Source organism: Anoplophora glabripennis, unplaced genomic scaffold (genome assembly GCF_000390285.2).
Source record: "Anoplophora glabripennis isolate ALB-LARVAE unplaced genomic scaffold, Agla_2.0 scaffold209, whole genome shotgun sequence".
Classification (NCBI taxonomy): domain Eukaryota; kingdom Metazoa; phylum Arthropoda; class Insecta; order Coleoptera; family Cerambycidae; genus Anoplophora; species Anoplophora glabripennis.
Window position 1 is genome coordinate 593,088 of NW_019416332.1, and position 17,561 is coordinate 610,648.

The 17,561-nt window shown below is 31.8% G+C and overlaps 1 protein-coding gene across 1 annotated transcript; it reads right to left on the minus strand.

Annotated features, from left to right (window-relative positions):
- Positions 1-304: 304 nt before the first annotated feature.
- LOC108906033 lies at positions 305-16,395 on the minus strand. The gene is made up of 3 exons (XM_018709175.1): positions 15,068-16,395; positions 6,225-6,427; positions 305-1,214 (listed from the first exon to the last, which is right to left on the minus strand). Exons 1-3 carry the CDS (start codon positions 16,374-16,376, stop codon positions 597-599), a joined length of 2,130 nt encoding a protein of 709 aa, XP_018564691.1. The 5' UTR covers positions 16,377-16,395; the 3' UTR covers positions 305-596.
- Positions 16,396-17,561: the final 1,166 nt, after the last annotated feature.

Sequence of the window (17,561 nt, forward strand, 5' to 3'; positions counted from 1 at the left end):
ATTATTTTCTGTTACTTAATACATTTATAATAATAATCATATTAAAATATGTAAATATATCTTTTTATCGTAATGTGCCATTGACTCTATAGCTCCACAATTTTGGTAATCTTAGAACAACTCCTTCAAATAGTTATATGTCTTTTGTCACACTTGACTTGATGGTACTCATAAAAGTGCAAATTAATGATTGACCTTAAAATTAACTATGGGGTATATAATGAAAACAAATTATATAAATATAGTGTATTTAGCAACAAAATATTTACTTATATAGAAAGACAAAATCTAAAGTACCTTAAAAAATCTCACTCATATTATTTATATTCTAGTAAAACTAAATCAATATGTTTATAGGTAGTATGTAGAAAATTATTTCATTTCGCATTTTCTGAATAATACTTAACTTTCAATATGGAGAATGTTGTGCATGAGATGCAAAGATCGATATTTTAAATATATAATGTGAAAGAATTTAACAGTCAAATATATTTTTTTACAATTGCATAACAGTGTCATAAAATATATAGCGAACATTTTCATAGAATTATTAAAGATAAATATGTTTATTATCACAAAATTGATCTGCATTCATATTATTTAGTTTTGTCAAGTTCAACAATGTTATCTGTATTGCCAGAGACAGTGACAGAATTATGTACATCTGGCATTTCAACTATTTCAGGAGGCACTGTGGTTACACTACCATCATCTTCAACTTCAATTCCCATAGTGGCTCCAAGTTTTGCGGACGCTCTTTTGAAAGTATCACTGAGCTTTTCTTGTACGACATTAATACACATGGTCATAAGAGCTAATCCAAAAACCAAATAAACGATTGAAACAATCATGCAAATGGGATGCGTTGGTACGTAATCTCCAAATCCAATTGTGGACATGGAAATGAACACGAAATAAAATGAGGCAAAGAAGTTCCAACCTTCCCAAGCGCAATATATCAAGGCACCAATGAAAATGTAAGATATGAGAATAAATAGTGCCACGGTAATTGGTAAATTAAATTCATCGTCTATTTCGAAATTCGATAAGGCGGGTGTTGTGGGGGTGTCTGTATCAGCAACTCCTTCTATGGAGCCAATTGGCGTTGCAACGGCAGGATGAGGAAATTGAGGCGGAACATTTTCAGCGTCGTATACTGATGGCCTTCTGAATGTTGCTATTTCGTACATCAGTTGAGCGCCTTTGAATATTTCCTGTGAAAAGAGAGAGCTATTTAATTAACATTCTTTTGTTATGATGATTTAATGGAGACGACGTTGCCATAATTTTGTGTATGCACCTATAATTGATCATTGATCAAACGTAACTAAACAATGTTTGATCATTGCTGGTAGATGAAAAATAAAAACATTTTCGATTTCTTTAGGGGGACCAATTACATGAAATAATGGATTACGAAACTTGATGAGTTAATTTAGTTTAATAATTTTAGATAATAAATGTGCATATTTTTTCAAATATGAATTTAGATTATCTTAAGCACCTATATTCAATTTAAGTTACTGCGAATTTTTCAAAATACTGAGTGATCCAATTTATAGGATTATTCCTATAATCCGTTTTGCATTAATACATCATATTGAAAATGAGTCTAACAAAACAAATGGAATAATTTCAATTTTATATATAAACCAGGTTTGCACCGTTTCCATTTGAACTATGTGTGGCAAAACAATATCAGGTGTTCCATTTATATTTATAAAATTTTGTGGTAAAAAATGTCTCATGCACCAATGCAAAACGAGTTGCTTGAGCGATGCTATAATGGGTATCAACCAGTATAGTATGAAAGAAATATAGTTATGGATGATGATGGTTTATATTATGTTTTAGTAACATAATAGTAGATGATATATAAAAGAAACTAATATATCAGAACATATAATTTCAACAGTAAAAATTTGACGGTGATGATGCTCTAAGAGTACAATAAATAATGCGACTCTTGAAATTTCAGTGTGTTGCAAGGCAACGATATTCCGTTTTACTTAATTTTCTGGTGTTTTCGTTGTATAAAAAGCTTCAATTTCTTTACTAACGTCCCTGTATCGAGGACTAATTACAGTTTAACATTTTTATTGAAAGTTTATCGATCTAGGTTGACATCACAAAAGATAATTGGTATAACTTTTAAAATCAAGGTATGAACCTTAAATTTGTTTGGCATCATGAGAAAATTTTAGATAACTAGTGCTTCCACCTTAACGATTGAGATGACGATGACTGCTGACCGCAGCAGAGAATATGCACCCGACTGTTCTGCATCTGATATGCGTAACTACCTATAGTCTGTTTAGAAATGAAAGAGAGTAATAAAAGCTTATTATGTATGCAAATCGTAAATAAATGTAGTGCTGGTGCTTATATTCAATATTTTTATATTATGTAGTTTCGGTATAGATGAGGTGTACTTTTAAAAAAACTTTGTGCGATCGGACTGTACTAAATTGTAGCTGGTAGCTAAAATTTAATCCTCGACAATCCGTCTTTGTCTATGCCGCTTCAATTTCTCGGTCCATTTCTCTTATAAGTAAACAATATAAAAACAGCATTTCAAAACATGAGGCTACTTTAAGCATCATAACCGGGTTAAGAGGGTTTTTAGTAATTCAAATAAAATTATTCAATATTATTATCAAAATATTTATTTAAATTTAATGAATAGACTTTTATTTCACACAAAAATATATCTATTTTGAAAATTCAAATTATGGTGAGTAAATGTAGTGTTGTATAAATGTACAATAAAGAAAATAAAAAAGTAGGTATATTAAAATTCATCCACTGAATATATATTCTGATGAATTATCTTCGTCTCCTAGATTGATAATGATAGGTTCCACAGTAACGTCAATTAAATTATCGAGTTGCCACATTTTCTCCTCTTCTTTTTGTACATGATGTATACATCTTTGCCAGTTATCTGCAGTTACTCGTTCCAAGGAATTTTTTAACAAAATTTTCACTTCACTTAATTTAAATGTCGTATTATTTCGCGCTACATCTCCTTTTACCTGCGCCCAGACTAATTCGATTGGGTTAAGTTCACAGTGATAAGGTGGTAACCATATTACCGTTATTTGGCGATTTGTTGCCATTTCATCAATAACATATTTTTTCTGATGTTTATTAAGATTGACAAGTGTCAAAAGTTCCTTTTTCACCATATTTGTTTCAAAAGAAAAGTTTTTTCCGGATAACCATTGAATTATATCGGGTTTCCTCCAAGCAGTAGTAGGCGTCCGCTCGGTCTGCCGTGAATGGTAACTGGCATTATCCATGACAATTACAGACCCCGAAGGAATAAGATCCAACATCTGTGTAAAATACTCTTCGAAAACATCTGCGTTCATGTCTTCGTTATAGTCACCTGTATTTTTAGATTCAAATAAAAGTAAACCGCCATCTACAAAACCACTGGCACTACCTATATGTGTCACTATTAATCTTCGCCCTTTACCTGAAGGTGCCTTGAACCCTGTTGAAAGTCCATCCAAAAATGCTTGTCGAAAACTTTTTACATTTTTATCTTGCCATACTTTTGTTACAGTATATCCCTCGTTGACCCAAGTTTCGTCTAGATAATAAATATTCCTCCCTTCGTCACGGAATTTTCTAATTGATCTTAAGTAGGATCTTCGCCAACAAATAATTTAATCTTTATCGATAAGAACTGACTTCCTGTTCTGCTTTTCCCAGCAAAAATTCAACTCTCGTAAGACGGCCCATAATTTGCTTCTACTGATTTTTGGCAAATCGTTGTCCTCTGAAAGTTCACTTAAAATTTTGTTTAGCGTTGGTATTTCTTTTTTAAAATAAAATGAGTGTACTTTTCTGCGAATGACATTTTTGAAGAAATCATCTATAACGACTTTTGACCTCCCTGTAGATGATTTTGGGGGATTTACAGTATCTTGTTAATTTTTTGTTTCCTTTAAAAGTCTGTAAATAGTCGATTTTCCAATCCCTGTCATTTTTGTTAGCATTAGTGTTACCCGATAATTACCTGAAAAGAAATATTACCACGCCCATGGCCGGTTCTTATCTCGGGGTTTTATTACTCTCTTTCATTTCCAAACAGAGTATACCTGATGTAGAATCATTTAAAATTTAAAGTATTGTTACGACCTACCCTTGATTGCACTGGGGGTATAACTCAAAGACGGTATTCAACAAATAACAGCATATTAAATTTCGAAAAGAAGTAGAAAATAAATCACATAAAAAGAATATAAGACACTGGTTTTGTTAAAATTTCTATCTGGAGGACGACTTAATAATTTACAAATAAGATCGTATGAAAGTCCAACCATCGTGAGGCAGGGCGAAACCTGGAGCACTTTTATCATTCACTCTCCGAAAACTAGAAGGGAACTTCCCGAGTTCTCCTCATGTCTCGAGCATCGAACCCTCTACCGCGTTTATTGCTGTGCTTGCAATGTTCCCCGAGTGGTTGATTTCTATATTGTTATAATTATCAACCACTCAGAAACAATGTCGTGCTGTCAGAAAGTCACTGTTTGTCGACCTCTGCATTCTCGCAACCATTTTGCAGTTTTTATGTTCTAGAAAATGTGTGAGTATGAATTAGGAAATATAAAATAATTTTGAATAAAGACTGGGTTGATGTTTTTTTTCATATATAACTTTGAAAATTCTTAGTTAATAATAATGATTAAAGTTTCCGTATTTGACAGTATCGCCCAATTTCAGACATGATCTTAAGTTTCTTGTCGCAACTTAACTTTTTGCTCTTCAATAAACGAAGATACTAGATTAAACGTATTAAGACGAAGATAGAAATATAGTGAAGGGAACATACGCGAAGTTATTTAAACGGTTTCCAAAGGAATTTCTGCAAGGAAATCATGGCAGTTTTATAAAGGTAATACAACAGTTATATAACTTTTATAAGGCTTTATAATTATAAGGTATAAGGGTATTCAACCCTTTTTTTTCGCGAACTTCTTCACATAAATTTTTATATTCAGGTACCTCCTTACCTTAAATCTTAGTATAATCCGAGTTGGAGTAAATATACTTTAGTTTTAATTAAAGTGAGTGGAGATCCAGAGGTTAGAGTTAGACGTTAAATATTAGGTAAACATAATTTTGGTTTTGTTTGTAGGCTTCCGTGGCCGTCATTAATGGTTAAATTATCTCCGAGTTGGTTGCCACGTCGTCGATTTACAACTATTGATGTTTCGAGAAACATATCGCTCTCTCTTCAGAAGTTACTCTGAAACTGGAGATCTATTAATCTTGTCAGTATTTATATTTGAAGTGGTCACTGATCCATGACGTTCCGGTGGATGACCTCGTGCGCGTTGTTGAGTTCCAGTGGGTTGCTTTCACGGATGACTCTCTTCAATATACCTGGCAGATCCACGCCACCGTCCCTGTTGAAATTGTATATCTGAAGAAGATAGGGATATGTCTCTCGAAACGTCAAGGGTTGTAAATCGACGACGTGACAACCAGCTCGGAAAAGATTCAACCAGGAAAACATAATTTTTTTATTTATTTACTTTAGTGTACTTTAAGTCTAATATTTACATTATAATTTAGATGTAGATTAATTAATAGCAATTGAAAAATTTGAGCTTGCTTATTAGTTCACAGAATTTGTAGTACATGGATCAATATTAGTAAATGCGTGAATAAGAAGACATTGGGGTTAAGCTAGTTAAGGTTTCTGTTTTTTAAATGATTGAATAACATATAATACTGTAGAATGCTGAAAACTAATGGACTTAAAGCAATGATAGTTAATACCAAATAAACAGTATTAAATTCCACCATTTAAGGCCTATAAAGATTTTGTAATTCAGAACAATTATTCGCAACAGTTTTATGCTACTTTTAGTTGTATGTTGTATAATTTATGTGAAGGCTACTTACAACCATTATAAAACAAAAAAAATGTTCAGAGATACGGTATAAGTGCAATCTTACATTAAAAATATTTTTATAAAAAGTATGTTCAAGTTTTGGAAGAAGAATTAAATCACTGTGACTTATTCTATCCAGACGATACAAGTATTTGCAAACCAAACAATTTCCGTTAGATAAAAAAGAACAGTTTAGTGTGTGCAAACAGATTAAAAAAGCTCGACTTCTCATCGTGTAATTAACAGAAACATTTTATTAGAACAGAATGATTTAAAATAATTTAAATAATAACCAATAACTATGATTCTTACATTCATATGTGCTGTCTTCCTGACCTTCTTGCAGCTACCAGTATAATAAAGCCTTCTTACAAAGGACCACAGGAACTTTATACCCCTTGTGAACAGTTTACCGAAATCAGTTAAGGCTATAAGGAAAAGAGGAATTCCAATAAGTGCGTAAACTATAGTAAGTGCCCTTCCCGTTATTGTCTTTGGAAATAGATGTCCGTAACCTAAAACAATAAGAAATTTTAATACCGAATATTCAATGTTAGTAATAAATTTGATATTGATAACTTATGTAGCTGCAGAAAATATTGCAGCGAATTATACTAATTTTGAGTAAGTAAAACAGTAAGAAAGATTTTTATAGTTTGTCCTCGCTTCGAAAATGAAGCCATAAGGTAACGGTAATAAGGTAATTTGGGACAACACAGAAAAATTGTTACCTAGTTCACTTTTATTGTAAAAATTGTTACTAAACAAACGTTTAAATTAAGTAATTTATATTTGTAGATTCTTATTTTAACTGTTTTCTTATTGTGGAAGGATAGTGTGCCTGTGGTGTATGTACGAATAAATAAACCTACTACAATGGGCCACCAGTATAGTAACAAAATTAATGGTGATAATGTTTGGAAATACTAATAAAAACTGCAAGTAGACTACACATTTTTATATCCAACGAATTTGAAATATGCAGTTCTATTTGTAAAAAACATTTCTGCTACCCGACTTTTCGCAACTCGATTTATTTACTTTTAAAAAATTTAGTAAATACTTTATATATTCTATTTCAATATCTTCCATTTGATAAGATCCGCAAGTAAATTGTACATTCGAGGTTCGTGCTTTGTTTTTACAAACATTGTGAAAAACATACTTTCTTGCAAATAAGATATATGGGAAAACTTGATAGATTTTTATATATTACTAATAAATCAAAGTTAAGGTATAACTACAACTACAATATAACGCAATAAAATATATAAAATATCTTCAAGTGGAAAAATAAAATATACGTACGTGTTAAGGAAGATTGAAGATTTTTAAAAAACTACATATTTTCAATATTCTTCCGCTGTCCATGTAAACATTGAAGTTAATAAACTGATTTTTGAATTGATCCTAGAAGTTCTACATTTTACGGTGAGTGATGAGTAGACTATTTCGATATAACAGTTTGAAGACAATCTGCTCACAACGTTTTTTTTTTAATAATTTCCGAATTATTACAGTACCTATCGTATCAGATTTGAAACACGTGTTTGGATATTGTTGGCTCATATTTATACAGAGAAATGTCAATTTCTTTATCTCTTGAAAAACCTAAAAAACGTAAGTATCCTGAAAGAGTGATAACAATTGAAAAAAATATTGCCGTTGAAAGTTTTTTCTAAAGCACAGGATTTCCAAAAAATTAAAAATTATATCGTCGTGTTCTTTGTAGTCTAGAATAGTATGATATACTTACAATTAGTCAAAAACTTTAAACAGTATCAAATTTGATACTGATACTTCAACATTATCAATGGGTCATATTCACGTTGCTGTATCTTCATAGAGTCGAAATTGACCCCAAGTTTTTGTGTTAATTTTGACCAAGAAACACGTTGTAAAAATTTTATAATCGAATTAAATGACGTCCGTATATTTTCTAACTCCTTTCTTAATTACATGACTTATACAGTATGAGTCATTAATAATGGTACACAGCTTAATAACAGATTGTTAACGTCAAAATATAGCGATGGAGCCAAATATGTCTTAATCAAAGTGAAAGTTGAAAAAATATTTTCGATTTTCGATATTTTAAGTATGTGTTGACCAATTGTTTTAAAAATTTATAGTTTTACGTTTTTTGAGGTGGCAAATACGAATATGCAGACAGTGTTCGGATCACGTATAGGGAGCGCTAGTTGTACTGTCCTAGCATTGTGAAAATATGTCTAACTTTTAGTATTTTACAATTTTGAATTCTTTAACTAGAAATTATTGAACTACCCACGTTCAATTCTAAATAAAAATGTATACTTGTTACAAATCGATAAACTCCATTTTCGAGATACAAAGTTTTTGGGAATTGAATTAAAAAATTATTTTTTCCTTAGTAGTAGGCATTGTCATAATAAATTGACAGCTGTCAGTACAATACCATATTGTTTCTGTCAATTCTACTCAATTTGATTAGGAAGTAGTTTTTTCCTTGTCGTTATTTTTTAAAGAAGTAAGAGAATATCTTAATAGAAATTTACCGTACCGTGGGATTGGACGCGGTAGCGAAGTATCTTGGCCTGCACGTAGCCCCGATTTAAATCCGCTGGATTTTTACTTAAATCTCTAGTTTACAATAACATTATTAATAGTCAAGAACAACTGTGGACAAATATTCAAGAATCAGTTCATATTATCAAACAACATAGAACTTTATTTAACGTCAGACAAAAACATAAAAGGCTAAGAAAGTGCATTGAAGTCGCTGGTGGTTAATAATTTGTTAAGATATGCATAACAATAAATTTTCAGTTGCTATAATGCATGTCTTAATTCTTAATTTCGGATAGGTATCTTAAGACTTGCTAATTTTCTAATTTAATTCCGCAGAATCTCAAAAACTTAAACGGTCTGTATCTCGGAAACGGTTGAGTTTATCGATTTGTAGCAAGTATACCTTTTTTTTATTCAGAATTGAACGTAGTTCAATAACACCATCACACGCACAAAAAAAGTTGTCTGAAATGTACATGCGACATATGATTTCCGATGTATTTTCGCCCGTTGAACACGAATCCGGAGTCAGAGTAGCTCCATCACCCTTCAATTTTCAGCAAAACGCTGAAGAATCTTCTGAAAAATGAAAATTTACCTTTTTTAGAAGATTCTTCAGCGTTTTGCTGAAAATTGAAGGGTGCTGGAGCAATTCTGACTCCGGATTCGTGTTCAGCGGGCGAAAATACATCGAAAATCATATGTCGCATATATATTTCAGACAACTTTTTTTTTGTGTGGTGGTGTAATATCAAGTTAAAAAATTCAAAATTCTAAAATCCAAAAAGTTAGACATATTTTTACATTGATAGTTGACAGTTGCTAGTAGCGCCCTCTATGGGTCCATACATACTTAAAATATAGAAAAAAATCGAAAATATTTGTTCAACTTTGACACTCTGTAGAACGAAAAGAAGCAACAATTGATTAGGTAAGGCATGTTTGGCTCAATCGCTATATTTTGACGTTAACAATCTGCCATTAAGCTGTGTACCATTATTAATGAGTCACCGTGTATATAACTTTCAAATTAATACTGTATATCAGTTTCTTCTAAATAACATAGTTTATTCTGAATCAATCTCTATTATTCACGTCATGTACGATTTACTCTCGAACTTTATATGAGCGAATGTTATCGCATTAAAACTAAGTTTACTGTAAAATACCATTGGCATGCTATCGATAAGGACAGTATCTTCAAAAATAATAATTAATGACAATTTTTTCTAAATTGAAATAAATTACATACTTATATTTTTAAATATAATTTAATAAATTCAATTTACTATTTATACGTACATTTAGCTTTGGCTGTCCGAAAAATAGTGAATCAAGTCACAAATTACATATGTATAGAATTATAATATGCGATTCAGAAGGGTAGTTTGGAGAACTAAATATGTCTGCATAGCAATGATTTTACTTTTAACTTTTTAAAATTCTCGTTATTTTCGTCTTCTACTACTAAAGGCATTAGAAAAATTTAAAAAAGACAGAATTTTTGTTTTTAACCTATGATCATGGCCGTTTTCGAAATATTTATGCATAGCTTTGCGCTAATACAGTAAATAAATTGTGTATAAAAATTCTTGTTACTTTTATAGAGCTTTACTGCAGTGAAGCCCATTTTGTAGGAATTTTTCTTACTTTGATTAGCGCTCAAAGTTTATTAAAATATTTTACATGTGTACATATTACGCATTTTATTGCGACTTCGAGGTAGTTACACAATTTGAGATAATTTATTGTCTTACAGTTAATGTGGTGTGGGGATGAAAATATTAACTTAACACATATGCCTGTCTAACACTTTTATTATTTCTTTTCTATTTATCTAAATTAAAAAAAATATTACATTCAATGTAATTGTTGTACAGGGTGTGCCATTTAACACTTCCACTGCCAATATCTCCGAAATGAAGAAATTAATTTTAATTCCGGAATCTGGGGTTGTTAGGTACATCGAATAGCTTCAAATTACAGTTAAAATTGTTAGTTCAAATCTTTCTTTATTCCAGATGGCGTGGCGATACTAAAAAATTTTTTGATTCCCGGAACGTGGCAATGCGGTCCAATTGAAAGATCGATCGACTCGTTTTCGAGACATGTGCACTTCAATATGCAATGTATGATGTAACAGCAAAATATACCTATTATTTTATTTAAATTACACTGAGTCAAAATATTCTTTTAAAATATTGTTATAATGGCTTTATTCACACCATTCATATAACAAACAATAAATTATAAAAAATAAATGATCAGCTACAGCAAAAAAATTGTACAACGGTAAATCTTATAACTAGTAGGTATATTTAAATTGAAAGACGCAAGCTGACAAAACTGTAATTATTAGAAAACTGTCACCATACATCATCATGTTTTATTTTAAACAAATGACATGAGCCACCTATGACTGAATTTTTTAATAATATTTGATAAAATACGGTTAATCTCTTATAAAAGCTGTTTTACATTGACAATTTATTGATCAATTAATTGATGAAGTCGCTTCATCAAGAAATTGGACAAGTGTAATGCACCAAATCAGCTGTCAAATAACTTCATCAATTTATTCATCAAGTTCATGACGAATTAGAGCATGTTCTAATTTTCGTCAATTTCTTCGTGAAGTTCGGAAGTACCAACCCAACAGATTTCCAGCCTCAGATCAGTAATGAGGTTATGTTATTGGAATATGTAAATAATTGTGTGGCGTCGTGCTAGTTTTGCGTTGTTTTTACTGATTTGTTATTTACAAAAACTAATATTTATATAATATGTGTCAGAACGGTACCGCTGTTGTATCACTACAATTATGAGTGGAAAGGTGACATTTTTGAAATTTATTTCCTTCTTTTATTCATTGGTAGAATTGATTCATACGTCAAAAAACTTGACAAAGTCTTTAGCAGTGTAAAACCACACTGTTTACCAATAAATTCGTGAATAAATTGATGAAGAACTTCGTCAATTTATTGATGAATAAATTGTCAATGTAAAACAGCTATAATTCGTCAAGAACTTGATGAATAAATTGATGCAGTTATTTGACAGCTGATTTGGTGCATTACACTTGTCCAATTTCTTGATGAAGCGACGTCATCAATTAATTGATCAATAAATTGTCAATGTAAAACAGCTTTTAGATTTACCATTGTATAATTTTTTTCTGTAGTTGATCATTTGTTTTTTATAATGTATTGTTTGTTAGTTAGTATGTGGTGTGAATAAAGCCATTTTAACAATATTTTAAAATAATATTTGTGTGATTTAAATAAAATAATAGATTTTTCTTTTAGGTACATCATTGCATATTGAAGTCGACATGTCTCGAAAACAAGTAAATATTGGGAAAAACTTTATATTACAAAAATTATTCAAAATTTAACGATCTTTCATATGGACCGCATTTCCACGTTCCAGGAATCAAACAATTTTTTAGTATCGCCACGCGATACTATATAGAAAAAGTTGAACTAACAATTCTAAATGCAATTTGAAGCTATTCGAGGGGCCTAACGACCCCAGTTTCAGGAACTAAAATAAATTTCTTTCTTTCAGAGATATTGGCAGTGGGAGTGTTAAATGGCACACCATGTATATAGAGAGTATCCTAAATAATAATTCTTTTTCTTAAAAAGTATATATTTTTAGGTTCAATTTATGAACAAAGACCTTTTCAAGAATGTGAATGCATCTCAGATATTAAAGATATCTAAAAGTCATAATGGCAACATTTCTTACTAGAAAAGTGAACGAAAAATTTTCAAAATTTAAGTTTAAAGTTGTGTAATGCTGTGCTATATTGGTACTGTTTCATTAAAATATCTTTCAAATGTCTTATAATAAAATGTTATTCTTTTAATTTAAACCACGCACAAATTACGTACATTAAAACGAGGTCCAGCTCAAAATTAAAAATTGCTTTGGACACGAGTTATTCTTGGCCTCTGGAATAAAGTTCCGATCATAATTACTATTTTTTTTAGCATTTCAGACATGTGTGCAGATGGAGTAAAAACGCAATGCAGATAGCGATGTCACCCATTTGCAAGGTAAGTAAAGCCCATGAACATACTGACAGGCCACTCTTAACTCTCCCCCCTCCCAAACTGGTCAAAAACTGCCCCGAAGAGGGATTAAACGCATGTACCACATTTACCACATCTACAGGTTTCATCACCCGTTTTCAAGGGAGATACAGCCTATGAACATACTGTCACGCCACCCCCACCCATCCCAATTGCCAAGAACCAACCCCGAAAGGGGTTACACGCATCTCTGATCTGTTTCGCTGACTGGTTTTCCTCCATCTCCGTTTCTGAGAAAAATAGACCTCACACATTAAAAAATTAAAACATATAAAGAAACAAAACGACAAAGTGATCAGGGTTTTCCACCTCCACGTCGGTTGATTTTGGATAACGCGAAGTGTGAGCAAAGACGTAGAATAACGTTTTTTTATAACAGTAATAGAGGTTGAAAAACAGACATGTGTAGATTTGTGATTTTGGCGCGTTTGAGTGGTCGGAGAGGATCGAGACAACGTGACATCATGTTTGTTCCTCAGAAACGTGCATGGAGGAGAACCGGTCGGTGGAACAGATTAGGGACGTATGTAACCCCTTTTGGGCTTGGTTCTTGTCCAATTGGAGGGGAGGGATTGGGGTGCGGATAGCGTGACAATATGTTCCTGGGCTTTATCTCCCATGAAAATGGGTAATAAAGTAGATGTGGTCGATGAAATATGCGTTTAATCCCCTTCGGGTAATTTTTTTGCCATTTTGGGGAGGGGTGGGTTATCGGTGCGCGTGGCGTGAAAGTATGGTCATAGACTTTGCCCCCCTTGCAAATGGGTGACATCGCTGTCCGCGATGTATTTTTACACTATTTACAAACGTGTCTAAAACGAAAGGAATAAAGGAAAAAAAGGAATGAAAGGGGCCAAAATCCATCTGCCGGCGTTTTTATGATTGGAACTTTATTCCAGAGACCAAAAATAAGTCGTATCCACAGCAATGTTCAATGTTGACCGTGACCACCTTTTAATGTAATTGGCGCGTGCTCCTTTTGAACTTAGATAACTATTTTGGACGATTCTGAACAACTTTGATCAATACATTTTTCCAAAGAAAAAATGTCCATTTTTGATACTAGTGTCCTAGTTGGTCTTGCATTTGAGAAGAGTAAGTGAATTTTGCTTACGGAATAAATAAGGATTGTTCCACTTTTTGGAATAAATTTATTTCAATCTTAAGTAAGAGAAACTGTATCAAAATCAAATATTCACATGTACATAACTTTGCAAAGTTTTGTCTAACATATTAATATATATTTATTTGTGGATGATAAACAAAATGTTTCATTCCACTGGAATTCTTTCATATTTTTAGTTAGGCGTAATATATATGCTATGTCTTGTTGGCGTCATCACAAATTGACTAACTGATTTTAAATGTTCCTTACCCACAAAAAATCTGCGACATTTTATTTTTATTTAGATATTAAAGCATATGGTTGTGTAATATTTAGATAAATACCAATTTAAATGTCTAGACAAGGGTTATCATTGAAACACTTTTCTATACTCGTTTAGGTATTTTCGCTTTTCAAAAAACGTATTGTAAATAAACTAAATTAAATAAATATTAATTAACATTTTCACTATTTGCGGATTTTTTTATTTAGAAAGTCATGATAGACAAAAGAAAGTACAGCAAGTTAAGATATATCTTTAAATATATATAATTACATTATATATACAAGGTGTTCTGAAATTAGCTTGTAATAATTTAAGTACATCATACGTTTAAAAATAAGAGAAGTTTATATGAATGTATGCAGAGAAATAGGAGATTACATGCCCTTAAAAGATAGCATCTGAAAGTAATATTACTTTTTATTACTTTTCAGGTATCTCCGAAACGGTTTGAGATAAAACAAGTTTGAAACCGAATTACAATTAGATTTTGAACTGAATGAAGAAAAGAATAATTTTTTGTACATAACTATTTTGAGTAGAAACGTACTCTTGAATGTTTTGATATGTTTTATAGGCTACTAAACTATTTTCAGGATTGTTAATAATTTGAATTATTTAATTATTTATTAAGCACAGCTTAATTGTATGCTGTGAAAAATGGCAGCACTGATTAATTTGAAATTTTATGTAAAATTAAGTATCTTGAATTATAGCCAACTAAATAAAATCATAGGAAAACAATAATCCCCAAAATTAATGTAAGAAAAACAAGGGAAACCAGATTACTAAAAGACAATGTTTAAACAACTTAACTAAATTATATTTTTCGATCATTATATTTAGAAATAAAATTTTGTTCAATTACTTCTCCCGGAAGTTCATTATTTATAAATGGTTATAATTTAAGAGTTTAGAGTTTACCACATCCCTAGGGGTATGTATGTTGAAAGTGATGTCTAGATAATCTGGAAAAAATGCTCACAACACCCTATATCCTAGGGCCTTTCTGTCCTATGATCACATAAAATTTTTCTACTAAAATAATACAATATTAAGGCCAATTACTATAATTCCCAAATTAATAGACATGTTCTCTTAAAATTCATGTTGATCTTACCAATAGTTGTAATGACGGTTAGTGCATATACAACGCCATTCAAAAAGCTCCAAGATCTTTGTCCACTGTAACTGGTCATTCCAGCCTCGTGCGCAGTGTGCAGTTCCTCTTCGAATATCCTCAACCTATTTCTAGCTAATGATTTCCAGTCTTCTTCCCTTAAGTTATGACTTTTAATCCACAGTAAATCAATAAAATCTCTCTTAACTCTTTTCACTCCGCACTTGTAAAATGTTTCAAAACTGCCCTCAGTAAATTTAAATATTATGCCACCAATTCCACATAGAACCATAATAAGGAAAAGCTCACACATGCATTTGTTCCAAAGCTTACGGATTTTTTTGTATTCTTCCTTCATTTCTAGTTTATAAGCCTTATAATTTCTGCGGATTTCAAAAACAGAAAGCATTCGAAGATTAGAAAATAAATCTTTCAATTTGAAGTCTGGTTTGACAATAGTTTTCCTAGATATAACGAAAGATGTTTTGGGGTCAAGTACTTCTATAATTTTTGTAGAAAATTGTTTGTCTTTTTTTCTTTGCCTGACAAATGCTTGGACTTCTGGTCTAAAAGGTTTAGGTTCAAAAGGAATTTCTGGAGTGAGTGATCGTAAACTCGAGTCAGAATATTTTCTTGGCCTTTCTGCATTTTCCACGCTTAAAAGTTGTGCTTTTTTGAAACTTTCAATTAACTCTTCTTCAGTAAATTGATGTGGAGCAGACTGACTCCTTTTGACTAATTCTTTTTCAGTTTTCCTGAATCGGTCCCTGCCTCGAATAGCAGCTGCAGTAAGAGATTTTTTTGTTTTGTTTAAAAATGATAGTACCTCTGCTTGAGCTATGTCCGATAAACTTTCTCTTTTTTTCTTATCCTCCAGAGGTTTTGGGATAATTTTGTCTTTATTAGCATTACTTTTGGAATCATTTCCATTGAAATTATTGTGTCTTATATGGCGTTCTACTTTAGCTCGATTAGGTTCCGATTCCGTTTCACTCGCGTCTCTTTTAGTTGCTGATCTGGTTCTTCTTGGACGCCGCCTTTCGGGAGTTTTCGGTTTTCGTTCGGGAATGTCCTCGTCGGAAGTAGTCGTGAGCTTATCATCTGCATTTTTTGCCGGTGTCGTCTCTCGTCTTGTCAAGCTTGTACTTCGCCTTTTCGTAAATCTCCTCCGTTTTCTCGCAACACTATCACTAAACACTTGTTCCGGCGTAAGCAGGGCCTCGATTCGAGCAATATCAACTTCTTTGTTATGGATTTCACTGTCATTTTCTTCGCTTCTATTTTCTGTAGGTGTTTGCAATGAATCCATGATTACTACACTAAGTTATATTTAGATGAGTTTGCTTAGCTGGTGCCGCGTCGTATTTTAACTGTGCAACTTATTTTAAACTTCGAGGTGGTAGATGGAGCTATATTGGTTCGTAGATATATAATTGTACACAGCCGTGCTCCTATTTTTAAAATCGTTATTTGACTTCTATGGGCTACGTATTTGCCCTACCAACATGCACTTTGAGGAAATTGGTTATTAAAGAAAAACGAAACTGTTAAGGAGTTTATCACAAGTATTCCATATTCTAACGGAATTTAGCACAATTAATATTTACGTTGCTTAATGCATAATATTTGGTTAAATAAAATTCACCTTTTTTATAGCAAGAAAGTATAGGTACTCAGATCACTTGTTTTAATGTTTGGCTTTGGCATAGTTTTAAAAGATATTTTAAATTATTAGGGTCAGAAAGAATGGGCCACACTACAAGGGTACTAGTATTGAAATAAACTGATTTAGATCAAGCTACTTTGTCATAATATTGTCTCTAGAAAGCAACGAGCCTTCAATGCATATTTTTAAATTCTTTATTTTAAGGTATATCAATGAAATTAAAAATAGTGGGTCGCTAATAGTAACAGCCCTTTGTTTTTACTACTGATATTATAGGAATTATTACAATATTGCATTGTAGATTAGATCAATTGTCATTTGCATCTTCATTATACAGGGTGGTCCAGTCTCCGATGCGGAAACTTCAGGGATATTTGTAAAGAAAAAATTGGTACGCCACTGGTTTTACATAAAATACAAGTCAGATTTGGATTCTTCATTAAATTTGGAAGAAAAAAGCTGTCTTTCGATTTTTCTGTACAACTCAGCGTTTTCGCGTAAAAAAAATAAAAACCCTTTTAACAAATACAATGTAAATGAAATTTCATTTTTTATGTTAATAAAACTGTAACAGGAAAAACAACAGATTTAATTAGTGATGTACTACAAAATAAAATAGAAATGTAAGTTAAAGAAATTGCTCGAAATGTATAGCACCCACCTCAAGACATTCTCGACATCGTGTAACTAATATTTATTGCAGCAGCTACTTCATTTGGATTTCGCCGCATATCATTTCAAACTTGCTGAATCCTTAAAATTAAATAATCTCTTGTTAACACTGGAGGAGCATAAACTTTGTCTTTTACATTTCCCTAAACGTAGAAG